The 13859-nt window shown below is 41.1% G+C and overlaps 1 protein-coding gene across 5 annotated transcripts in view; it reads left to right on the top strand.

Annotated features, from left to right (window-relative positions):
* Positions 1–13859, top strand: part of smarcc2 (SWI/SNF related, matrix associated, actin dependent regulator of chromatin, subfamily c, member 2) — a 341362-nt gene that overhangs the window by 231331 nt on the left and 96172 nt on the right. For 4 of the 5 annotated variants that reach the window (XM_067976774.1, XM_067976775.1, XM_067976776.1 and 1 more), the window contains exon 24: positions 4147–4313. In XM_067976774.1, coding sequence (XP_067832875.1) covers positions 4147–4313 — 167 coding nt within the window. The remainder of the gene's footprint in view (positions 1–4146; positions 4314–13859) is intronic. The other variant, XM_067976773.1, reaches the window with a different exon arrangement.

Below are 13859 nucleotides of genomic sequence, written 5' to 3'. Positions count from 1 at the left end.
GAGTCTGTACTGGTCGATAGGGAGAGCAACACTTAAGCACATACAGCCTTTGTGTTCTGGGTTCTGTTGTATTATTTAACAGCCACCTATCGCCAAGCAGGCTTAAAATCTGTTCTTTGGTCTCTCCCTGTGAGGTATATTAGAGCAATGTGAGTTGACACCTCTCATTCACCTGGTGCCTGCCTTGGCTCAGTGGTAGTCATCTTGCCTCTGAGTCAGAAGGGCGTGGGTTTGAAGCCCCACTCCAGGACTTGAGCACATCATCTTCAGTGCAGTACTGAGGTCTTTCAGATGAGACGTTAGACCGAGACCCTGTCTCCCTATTCGGGTGGATGTAAAAGATCCCATGACACTATTCAAAGAAGAGCAGTGGAGATCTCCCGATGTCCTTGCCAATATTTATCCTTCAACCAACATCACTAAAAAAAAAACATTATCCGGTCATTTCTTTCATTGCTATTTGTGGGATCTTGCTGTGCACATATTGGCAACCACATTTTCCTATGTTACAACGGTGACTACACTTCAAAAGTACTTCATTGGCTATGAAGCACTTTGGGTGGTCCTGAGGTTGTGAAAGGCGTTATATAAATGCAAGTTCTTTCATTCTTATGTGTCTCCCCTCACAGCCCAACCACTGTATGGCAAATCGTAAACTGGTGTCTCACAACTCCAATGCTACAAAGTGAAAGCTGCTGCTCCTAAGTACTGCTGTGCTCATCTAGAATCTCCAGGGAATTAATAATTGTAAAAAGTTTCAAAAAGTAAAGTTCTTTAGGATTTTGTGCAAGATGAACCTGAATAGTGGACATCTCCTTCGGAGACTGGAGTTAAAGTGGATTGTTGAGGGAATAGGCAAGAAGATTTACTCTGTATCTAACCTGTGCTGTACCTGCCCTGGGAGTGTTTGATGGGACAGTGTAGAGGGAGCTTTACTCTGTATCTAACCCTGTACCTGACCTGGGAGTGTTTGATGGGACAGTGTAGAGGGAGCTTTACTCTGTATCCAACCCTATACCTGCCCTGGGAGTGTTTGATGGGACAGTGTAGAGGGAGCTTTACTCTGTATCTAATCCGTGCTGCATCAGCCCTGACACACATGTTATTTAGTACCTCACCGTAATTAAGTCAGTAATTATGTTGGGTATATGAGGCTGATTAAGACAATAATGTGTTTGCTGTCTTAATTACATGAAATCCAATGAGATTGAGCATCAGGCTAATTGAGACAGTAATGAGTTTGGGTTCTCATGATAATTAAGTTAGTAATGAGATTGGGTCTGATGGTAATTAAGACAGTAATGACATTGGGTGTCTAAGGGGAATTAATTGTGATTGGGTGTTATGGTAATTAAGACAACATCAACAAAAACTTTCATTTATAAAGCATCTTTAACGTCGGAAAACGTCACAAGGTGGTTCACAGAGAGGTTATCAGATAAAAATGGCGAGGCAAATTAGGAGGTCTGACCAAAACCTTGGTCACAGAGATGGGTTTTAGGGATGGGCTTAAACGAGGGGAGGGACATGGAGGGGCGGAGGGCTTTATGGAGGGAATTTCAGAATGTAGGGCCTAGGCAGCTGAAGGCACGGCCACCAATGGTGGGGTGATGGAAGTAGGGGAATGCATAAAAGGACAGAGTTAGATGAACAGAGCTTTTTGGGGGGTTGCGTTGTGGGGCTAAGAGAGTTTCAGAGATAGGGAGGGGCAAGGGCATGAAGAGATTTAAACACTGGGATGAGAATTTTCAGTTGGAGGTGTTGGGAGACCAGGAGCCAATGTAGGTCAGCGAGCTCAGGGTGATGGGAGAACGGGACTTGGTGGGGATAGGATAAGGACAGTAAAGTTTTGGATGGGCTGAAGCTTATGGAGGGTGGAAGATGGGAGGCTGGCCAGGAGAGCATTGGAATAGTCGAGACTGGAGATGACAAAGGCATGAATGAGGGTTTCAGCAGCAGATGAGCTGAGGCAGGGTTGGTGGTTGGCAATGTTACAGAGATGGAAATAGGCAGTCTTTGTGATGGAGAGATATATGGAGTCGGAAACTCAGCTCAGGATTAAATACAGCACAAAGATTATGAAAAGTCTGGTTGAGCCTGAGACAGTCGCCGGAGAGGAGGATAGAATCAGTGGCGAGAATACAGAGTTTGTGACGAGGGCAGAAGACAATGGAGTTACACCATTTCAGTCTTCGTAATGTTTAACTGGAGAAAATTGCAGTTTATCGCAGATTGGATAGTCTGACAACACAGAAGCAGGGGAGAGTTTAAGAGAGATGATGAAGTAGAGCTGGGTATCGTCAGCGTATACGTGGAAGCTAACCCCATGTCTGCAGATGATGTTGCCGAGGGGCATTACGTAGATAAGGAATAGGAGGGGGCCAAGGATAGATCCTTGAGGGACTCCAGAGGTGACGATGCAGTCCCACCCAGCTGGACAACGGAGGAGAGGCGTTGGTGGAGGATGGTGTGGTCAACCATGTGAAAGGCTGCAGACAGGTGGAGAAGGACGAGGAGGGATAATGCACCACAGTTACAATCAGAGGACGTCATTTGTGACTTTGGTTAGGGCTGTTTCAGATGGGCGAGATTTGAACATGGATTTGCAGGAAAGATGGGCACAGATTTCGGAGGCGATGACACGTTCATGACCAATGGAGAGGATAGAGAGATGGGGCGGTAGTTTGCAAGGACAGAGGGGGGAAAGGTTGGGTTTTTTTGAGGAGGGAGTTGATGACAGTGGGTTTGAAAGTGAATGGGACAATACCTGAGGAGAGAGGACCATTTACAATGTCAGCTAGCATGGGGGCCAGGAAGGGAAGTTGGGTGGTCAGCAGTTTAGTGGGAATGGGGTCAAGGGAGCAAGAGATGGATCTCGTGGACAAGATGAGCTCAAAGAGGGCAGATGGGGAGAAAGGAGATAAACTGAAAGCAGAAAACTGGTCAAAAAAGTACAAGCCTATGGGATTCAAGGGAGAGTGGCTAGTTGAATCCAAAATTGGCTCAGTGGCAGAAAGCAAAAGGGTAATGGTTGACTGGTGTTTTTGTGACTGGAAGGCTGTTTCCCGTGAGGTCCCGCAAGGCTCAGTACTAGGTCCCTTGCTTTTTGTGATATATATTAATGATTTGAACTTGAATGTGGGGGGCTTGATCAAGAAGTTTGCAGATGATACAAAGATTGGCCGTGTGGTTGATAGTGAGGAGTAAAGCTGTAGACTGCAGGAAGATATCAATGGACTGGTCAGGTGGGCAGAAAAGTGGCAAATGGAATTCAATCCAGAGAAGTGTGAGGTAATGTATTTGGGGAGGGCAAACAAGGCAAGGGAGTACACAATAAATGGGAGGATACTGAGAGGTGTAGAGGAAGTGAGGGACCTTGGAGTGCATGTCCACAGATCCCTGAAGGTAGCAGGACAGGTAGATAAGGTGGTTAAAAAGGCATACGGGATACTTTATTAGCCGAGGCATAGAATATAAGAGCAGGGAGGTTATGCTGGAACTGAATAAACACTGGTTAGGCCACAGCTTCAGTACTGCATACAGTTCTGCTCACCACATTACAAGAAAGACGTGATTGCACTGGAGAGGGTACAGAGGAGATTTACAAGGATGTTTCCAGAGCTGGAGAATTTTAGCTATGAGGAAAGATTGGATAGGCTGGGGTTGTTTTCTTTGGAACAGAGGAGGCTGAGGGATGATTTAATTGAGGTGTATAAAATTATGATGGGACTTGATAGAGTGGACAGGGAGGACCTATTTCCCTTAGCAGAGGGGTCAGTGACCAGGGGGCATAGATTTAAAGTAATTGGTAGAAGGATTAGAGGGGAGCTGAGGAGAAATGTTCTCACCCAGAGGGTGGTGGGGGTCTGGAACTCACAGCCTGAAAGGGTGGTAGAGGCAGAAACCCTCAACTCATTTCAAAAGTACCTGGATGTGCACCTGAAGTGCCGGAACCTACAGGGCTATGGACCAAGTGCTGGAAAGTGGGATTAAGCTGGATGGCTCTTTTTTGGCCGGCACAGACACGATGGGCCAAACGGCCTCCAGTGCCGTAACATTCTATGAAAATTTGCAACAAGAATACAGGTATACGTCAAACGAATTCCCATTGTTCAGTAATCCTCTTTCTTTCCTGGTTAATTCCAGCAGACACAGAGAGGGAGAAAGAAAATAAAGAATTCCAGGAGGATGGAGCAAAGAAGGATGGAGAGTCAGAAACAGATAAGAAAACTAAACTGGAGAGGGATATTGGTGAAGGGAACTTGTCAACAGCTGCAGCGGCTGCACTAGCTGCAGCTGCAGTCAAAGCAAAGGTGAGCATCAGATGGGATAAGCAGATTTATCGGCTCCACAAGGTTCCAATACAAATTAAGCTCAAGTAATATGGTTAGACTTTGAGTCCATAATCTGTTTATACTGTAGTTACACTGAGTCAATAATGGGCTGGATTTTGCTGTGACAATAATGACGAGGCTAACAGCGCTCACCGTTATTTCTGTGCACTTCCTTGAAAGAACTTCCGGCGAGCGCACATGCGCAGTCAAACACGGAAATCCAGAAATTGCTGTACCATATGCCCTGTTTCTCCGTAAGCTTCACGAAAACGACATCTCGCAGTCTGGCTCCCTGTTCAAGTGAATAGAACAGCGTGAGGTTCCTGCACTGACGTCATAGGTATGAACTAATCTCGCCAGAAATAGTTAGGGCTTGTCCATTCTGATGTAAGCACCCTTTTAACGACGTGGTAAGTCTTAATGACTGCCAAACAACCTCTCTGGCACTCAAAATTAACTTTAACAAGTGTGGAGTCTCATTCCTTCAGATTTTAATTATTGTTGAACATTTTTTTTTAATTAAATAAATTTTTATTTTTTTTACTTTTTCTTTCTGTCTCTTTTATCTCTGTCTCTTTTATCTCTGTCTCTTAATTCAATCTTTCTTACCCTCTATTTAGTTTTCTGTACCTGATTTGACATGGACTTCACTATTCGAACTTACACTTCCTGGTTCAGTCTCTGCGCGGCTGATTAACATGATTGGTTCAGGGGATAGACAGTTCATAGTATGGTACAGCACAGAAGGAGGCCATTCAGCCCATCCTGCCTGCACCGGCTCTTTGAAAGAGCTATCCAATTCGTCCCACTCCCCTGCTCTTTCCCCATAGCCCTGTATTTTTTTCCCTTCAAGTATTTATCCAATTCCCTTTTGAAAGTTACTATTGAATCTGCTTCCACCGCCCTTTCTGGCAGTGAATTTCAGATCATAACAACTCGCTGTGTAAAAAAAAATGTTTCCTCATGTTGCCTCTGGCTCTTTTACTGATCACCTTAAATCTGTGTCCTCTGGTTACCGACCCTTCTGTCACTGGAAACAGTTTCTCCTGATGTACTCTATCCAAACCCTTCCTGATTTTGAACACCTCTATTAAATCTCCCCTTAACCTTCTCTGTTCTGAGGAGAACAATCCCAGCTTCTCCAGTCTCTCCACATTACTGAAGTCCCTCATCCCTGGTACCATTCTAGTAAATCTCTTCTGCATCCTCTCTAAGGCCTTGACATCCTTCCTAAAGTGTGGTGCCCAGAATTGAACACAATACTCCAACTGAGACCTAACCAGTGTTTTATAAAGGATTAGCATAATTTCCTTACTTTTGTACTCTATGCCTCTATTAATAAAGTCCAGGATCCCATATGCTTTTTTAACAGCCTTACATAGAATTACATAGAATGTACAGCGCAGAAACAGGCCATTTGGCCCAACAGGTCCATGCTGGTGTTTATGTTCCACCTGAGCCTCCTCCCTCCCTACTTCATCTATCCTTCTGTTCCTTTCTCCTTCATCTGTTTATCTAGCCTTCTCAACTTGTCCTGCCACCTTCAAACATTTGTGTACATACACCCCCAGGTCTCTCTCTTCCTGTACTAACTTAAAATTGTACCTTTTAATTTATACTGCCTCTCCTCATTCTTCATACTAAAATGTATCACTTCACACTTCTCTGCACTAAATTTCATCTGCCATGTGTCTGCCCATTTCATCAGTCTGTCTATGTCCTCCTGAAGTCTGTTACTATCCTCTACATTGTTTACTATTTTTCCGAGTTTCGTGTCGTCTGCAAACTTTGACAATATACCCTCTATATCCAAGTCCAGGTCATTAATATATATCAAAATGAGCTGTGGTCCTAATACTGACCCCTGGGGAACACCACTGTATACTTCCCTCCAGTCTGAAAAACAACAATTCACCACTACTCTGCTTTCTGTCCCTTGGCCAATTTTGTATCCACGCTGCCACTGTCCCTTTAATCCCACGGGCTTTAATTTTGCTAACAAGTCTATTACCATAGAATCATAGAAAGTTACGGCACAGAAGGAGGCCATTCGGCCCCTCGTGCCCGTGCCGGCCAAAAAAGAGCTATCCAGCTTCATCCCACTTTCCAACATTTGATCGTAGCCCTGTAGGTTCCTAGTGCACATCCAAGTACTTTATCAAATGCCTTTTGAAAGTCCATATACACAACATCGACCACACTACCCTCATCAACCCTCTCCGTTACCTCAAAGAACTCAATCAAGTTAGTCAAACACAATTTTCCTTTAACAAATCCGTACTGACTTTCATTTATTAGCCTATACTGTTCTAAGTGCCAATTAATTTTGTCCTGGATTATTCACTCTGGAAGTTTCCCCACCACCGACGTGAGGCTGACTGGCCTGTAATTGTTGGGTTTATCCCTCGTTCCTTTTTTGAACAGGGGATAACATTTGCAATCCTCCAGTTCCCCGGCACCATCCCCATATCTAAGGAGGATTGGAAGATTGTGGCCAGATCCTCCACAGTTTCCACCCTTACTTCCCTCAGTAACCGAGGATGCATCCCATCTGGACCGGGTGACTTTTCTACTTTGAGGACTGCCAATCTTTTACGTACCTCCTCTTTATCTATTTTTATCCTCTCCAATATCGCTACTACCTCTTCCTTTACTGCTACAATGGCAGCATCCTCTTCTCTAGTGAAGACCAATGTGAAATATTCATTTAGTACCTCAGCCATGCCCTCTGCCTCCACAAGAAGATCTCCTTTTTTGTCTCTAATCGGCCCCAACCTTGCTTTGATTACCCTTTTACTATTTATATGTTTATAAAAGACTTTTGGATTCCCTTTTATGTTAGCCGCTAATCTATTCTCATACTCTCTCTTTGCCCCCTTATTCCCTTTTTTAGATCTCCTCTGTACTTTCTGTATTCAGCCTGATTCTCTACTGTATTATGAGCCTGACATTCATCATAAGCCTCCTTTTTCTGTTTCATTTTAATCTCTATATCTTTAGTCATCCAGGGAGCTCTAGCTTTGGATGCCCTTCCTTTTCCCCTCGTAGGGATGTGTCTACTCTATAACTAAACGAGCTCCTCCTTGATTGTTCAATTACTGTTTTGCCGACCAATTTTTGATTCCAATGCACCAGGGCAAGATCCAACAGTTGCTTGCCCTGTTCACACAGGTCCCAGATGCCCTGTAGAGGGCGCCGTTCTTTTTGGCTGGCGAATTTACAGGAAGTTGTCATGCAAAAGCAAATGGAAATTCCATGGGCAAGTGCAAGTCGAACGAACGGCAGCTGCCGTTCTTTTGCCATTCACAGGAAAATCCGGCCCATTATATTTATTCTGTAGTTACACTGAGTCCATAATCTGTTTATACTGTAGTTACACTGAGTCCATCATGTTTATACTGTAGTTACACTGAGTCCATCATCTGTTTATACTGTAGTTACACTGAGTCCATCATCTGTTTACACTGTAGTTACACTGAGTCCATCATGTTTATACTGTAGTTACACTGAGTCCATCATCTGTTTATACTGTAGTTACACTGAGTCCATCATCTGTTTATACTGTAGTTACACTGAGTCCATGATCTGTTTATACTGTAGTTACACTGGGTCCATCATCTGTTTATACTGTAGTTACACTGAGTCCATCATCTGTTTATACTGTAGTTACACTGAGTCCATGATCTGTTTATACTGTAGTTACACTGGGTCCATCATCTGTTTATACTGTAGTTACACTGAGTCCATCATCTGTTTATACTGTAGTTACACTGAGTCCATCATCTGTTTATACTGTAGTTACACTGAGTCCATCATCTGTTTATACTGTAGTTACACTGAGTCCATCATCTGTTTATACTGTAGTTACACTGAGTCCATGATCTGTTTATACTGCAGTTACACTGAGTCCATGATCTGTTTATACTGTAGTTACACTGAGTCCATCATCTGTTTATACTGTAGTTACACTGAGTCCATCATCTGTTTATACTGCAGTTACACTGAGTCCATCATCTGTTTATACTGCAGTTACACTGAGTCCATGATCTGTTTATACTGTAGTTACACTGAGTCCATGATCTGTTTATACTGTAGTTACACTGAGTCCATCATCTGTTTATACTGTAGTTACACTGAGTCCATGATCTGTTTATACTGTAGTTACACTGAGTCCATGATCTGTTTATACTGTAGTTACACTGAGTCCATGATCTGTTTATACTGTAGTTACACTGAGTCCATCATCTGTTTATACTGTAGTTACACTGAGTCCATCATCTGTTTATACTGCAGTTACACTGAGTCCATGATCTGTTTATACTGTAGTTACACTGAGTCCATCATCTGTTTATACTGTAGTTACACTGAGTCCATCATCTGTTTATACTGTAGTTACACTGAGTCCATCATCTGTTTATACTGTAGTTACACTGAGTCCATCATCTGTTTGTACTGTAGTTACACTGAGTCCATGATCTGTTTATACTGTAGTTACACTGAGTCCATCATCTGTTTATACTGTAGTTACACTGAGTCCATGATCTGTTTATACTGTAGTTACACTGAGTCCATCATCTGTTTATACTGTAGTTACACTGAGTCCATGATCTGTTTATACTGTAGTTACACTGAGTCCATGATCTGTTTATACTGTAGTTACACTGAGTCCATCATCTGTTTATACTGTAGTTACACTGAGTCCATCATCTGTTTATACTGTAGTTACACTGAGTCCATCATCTGTTTATACTGCAGTTACACTGAGTCCATCATCTGTTTGTACTGTAGTTACACTGAGTCCATGATCTGTTTATACTGTAGTTACACTGAGTCCATGATCTGTTTATACTGTAGTTACACTGAGTCCATCATCTGTTTATACTGTAGTTACACTGAGTCCATCATCTGTTTATACTGTAGTTACACTGAGTCCATGATCTGTTTATACTGTAGTTACACTGAGTCCATCATCTGTTTATACTGTAGTTACACTGAGTCCATGATCTGTTTATACTGTAGTTACACTGAGTCCATGATCTGTTTATACTGTAGTTACACTGAGTCCATCATCTGTTTATACTGTAGTTACACTGAGTCCATCATCTGTTTATACTGTAGTCACACTGAGTCCATCATCTGTTTATACTGCAGTTACACTGAGTCCATCATCTGTTTGTACTGTAGTTACACTGAGTCCATGATCTGTTTATACTGTAGTTACACTGAGTCCATGATCTGTTTATACTGTAGTTACACTGAGTCCATGATCTGTTTATACTGTAGTTACACTGAGTCCATCATCTGTTTATACTGTAGTTACACTGAGTCCATCATCTGTTTACACTGTAGTTACACTGAGTCCATGATCTGTTTATACTGTAGTTACACTGAGTCCATCATCTGTTTATACTGTAGTTACACTGAGTCCATCATCTGTTTATACTGCAGTTACACTGAGTCCATCATCTGTTTGTACTGTAGTTACACTGAGTCCATGATCTGTTTATACTGTAGTTACACTGAGTCCATGATCTGTTTATACTGTAGTTACACTGAGTCCATCATCTGTTTATACTGTAGTTACACTGAGTCCATGATCTGTTTATACTGTAGTTACACTGAGTCCATGATCTGTTTATACTGTAGTTACACTGAGTCCATGATCTGTTTATTCTGTAGTTACACTGAGTCCATGATCTGTTTATACTGTAGTTACACTGAGTCCATCATCTGTTTATACTGTAGTTACACTGAGTCCATCATCTGTTTACACTGTAGTTACACTGAGTCCATCATCTGTTTATACTGTAGTTACACTGAGTCCATCATCTCTTTATACTGTAGTTACACTGAGTCCATGATCTGTTTATACTGTAGTTACACTGAGTCCATCATCTGTTTATACTGTAGTTACACTGAGTCCATCATCTGTTTATACTGCAGTTACACTGAGTCCATCATCTGTTTATACTGTAGTTGCACTGAGTCCATCATCTGTTTCTACTGTAGTTACACTGAGTCCATCATCTGTTTATACTGCAGTTACACTGAGTCCATCATCTGTTTATACTGTAGTTACACTGAGTCCATCATCTGTTTATACTGTAGTTACACTGAGTCCATCATCTGTTTATACTGTAGTTACACTGAGTCCATCATCTGTTTATACTGTAGTTACACTGAGTCCATCATCTGTTTATACTGCAGTTACACTGAGTCCATCATCTGTTTATACTGTAGTTACACTGAGTCCATCATCTGTTTATACTGTAGTTACACTGAGTCCATCATCTGTTTATACTGCAGTTACACTGAGTCCATGATCTGTTTATACTGTAGTTACACTGAGTCCATGATCTGTTTATACTGTAGTTACACTGAGTCCATCATCTGTTTATACTGCAGTTACACTGAGTCCATCATGTTTATACTGTAGTCACACTGAGTCCATCATCTGTTTATACTGTAGTTACACTGAGTCCATCATCTGTTTACACTGTAGTTACACTGAGTCCATGATCTGTTTATACTGTAGTTACACTTAGTCCATGATCTGTTTATACTGCAGTTACACTGAGTCCATCATCTGTTTGTACTGCAGTTACACTGAGTCCATGATCTGTTTATACTGTAGTTACACTGAGTCCATCATCTGTTTATACTGTAGTTACACTGAGTCCATCATCTGTTTATACTGTAGTTACACTGAGTCCATGATCTGTTTATACTGTAGTTACACTTAGTCCATGATCTGTTTATACTGCAGTTACACTGAGTCCATCATCTGTTTGTACTGCAGTTACACTGAGTCCATGATCTGTTTATACTGTAGTTACACTGAGTCCATCATCTGTTTATACTGTAGTTACACTGAGTCCATCATCTGTTTATACTGCAGTTACACTGAGTCCATCATCTGTTTATACTGTAGTTACACTGAGTCCATCATCTGTTTATACTGTAGTTACACTGAGTCCATCATCTGTTTATACTGCAGTTACACTGAGTCCATCATCTGTTTATACTGTAGTTACACTGAGTCCATCATCTGTTTATACTGTAGTTACACTGAGTCCATCATCTCTTTATACTGTAGTTACACTGAGTCCATCATCTGTTTATACTGTAGTTACACTGAGTCCATCATCTGTTTATACTGTAGTTACACTGAGTCCATCATCTGTTTATACTGTAGTTACACTGAGTCCATCATCTGTTTATACTGTAGTTACACTGAGTCCATCATCTGTTTATACTGTAGTTACACTGAGTCCATCATCTGTTTATACTGTAGTTACACTGAGTCCATCATCTGTTTATACTGTAGTTACACTGAGTCCATCATCTGTTTATACTGTAGTTACACTGAGTCCATCATCTGTTTATACTGTAGTTACACTGAGTCCATCATCTGTTTATACTGTAGTTACACTGAGTCCATGATCTGTTTATACTGTAGTTACACTGAGTCCATGATCTGTTTATACTGTAGTTACACTGAGTCCATGATCTGTTTATACTGTAGTTACACTGAGTCCATGATCTGTTTATACTGTAGTTACACTGAGTCCATCATCTGTTTATACTGTAGTTACACTGAGTCCATCATCTGTTTATACTGTAGTTACACTGAGTCCATCATCTGTTTATACTGTAGTTACACTGAGTCCATCATCTGTTTATACTGTAGTTACACTGAGTCCATCATCTGTTTATACTGTAGTTACACTGAGTCCATGATCTGTTTGTACTGCAGTTACACTGAGTCCATGATCTGTTTGTACTGCAGTTACACTGAGTCCATGATCTGTTTGTACTGCAGTTACACTGAGTCCATGATCTGTTTATACTGTAGTTACACTGAGTCCATCATGTTTATACTGTAGTTACACTGAGTCCATCATCTGTTTATACTGTAGTTACACTGAGTCCATCATCTGTTTGTACTGTAGTTACACTGAGTCCATCATCTGTTTATACTGTAGTTACACTGAGTCCATCATCTGTTTATACTGTAGTTACACTGAGTCCATGATCTGTTTATACTGTAGTTACACTGAGTCCATCATCTGTTTATACTGTAGTTACACTGAGTCCATGATCTGTTTATACTGTAGTTACACTGAGTCCATGATCTGTTTATACTGTAGTTACACTGAGTCCATCATCTGTTTATACTGTAGTTACACTGAGTCCATCATCTGTTTGTACTGTCGTTACACTGAGTCCATCATCTGTTTGTACTGTAGTTACACTGAGTCCATCATCTGTTTATACTGTAGTTACACTGAGTCCATGATCTGTTTATACTGTAGTTACACTGAGTCCATCATCTGTTTGTACTGTAGTTACACTGAGTCCATCATCTGTTTATACTGGAGTTACACTGAGTCCATCATCTGTTTATACTGTAGTTACACTGAGTCCATCATCTGTTTATACTGGAGTTACACTGAGTCCATCATGTTTATACTGTAGTTACACTGAGTCCATCATCTCTTTATACTGTAGTTACACTGAGTCCATGATCTGTTTATACTGTAGTTACACTGAGTCCATCATGTTTATACTGTAGTTACACTGAGTCCATGATCTGTTTATACTGTAGTTACACTTGGTCCATGATCTGTTTATACTGTAGTTACACTGGGTCCATGATCTGTTTATACTGTAGTTACACTGAGTCCATGATCTGTTTATACTGTAGTTACACTGAGTCCATCATCTCTTTATACTGTAGTTACACTGAGTCCATCATCTGTTTATACTGTAGTTACACTGAGTCCATGATCTGTTTATACTGTAGTTACACTTAGTCCATGATCTGTTTGTACTGTAGTTACACTGAGTCCATGATCTGTTTATACTGTAGTTACACTGAGTCCATGATCTGTTTATACTGTAGTTACACTGAGTCCATCATCTCTTTATACTGTAGTTACACTGAGTCCATCATCTGTTTATACTGTAGTTACACTGAGTCCATCATCTGTTTATACTGTAGTTACACTGAGTCCATGATCTGTTTATACTGCAGTTACACTGAGTCCATCATGTTTATACTGTAGTTACACTGAGTCCATGATCTGTTTATACTGTAGTTACACTGAGTCCATGATCTGTTTATACTGTAGTTACACTGAGTCCATCATCTGTTTATACTGTAGTTACACTGAGTCCATGATCTGTTTATACTGTAGTTACACTGAGTCCATCATCTGTTTATACTGTAGTTACACTGAGTCCATCATCTGTTTATACTGTAGTTACACTGAGTCCATCATCTGTTTATACTGTAGTTACACTGAGTCCATCATCTGTTTATACTGTAGTTACACTGAGTCCATCATCTGTTTATACTGTAGTTACACTGAGTCCATGATCTGTTTATACTGTAGTTACACTGAGTCCATGATCTGTTTATACTGTAGTTACACTGAGTCCATCATCTGTTTATACTGTAGTTACACTGAGTCCATCATCTGTTTATACTGTAGTTACACTGTGTCCATCATCTGTTTATAC

The sequence above is a fragment of the Heptranchias perlo genome, chromosome X (genome assembly GCF_035084215.1).
Source record: "Heptranchias perlo isolate sHepPer1 chromosome X, sHepPer1.hap1, whole genome shotgun sequence".
Taxonomy (NCBI): Eukaryota; Metazoa; Chordata; class Chondrichthyes; order Hexanchiformes; family Hexanchidae; genus Heptranchias; species Heptranchias perlo.
The sequence above is the reverse complement of the archived record's forward strand: the minus strand, read 5'-3'. Positions and strand labels throughout refer to the sequence as shown.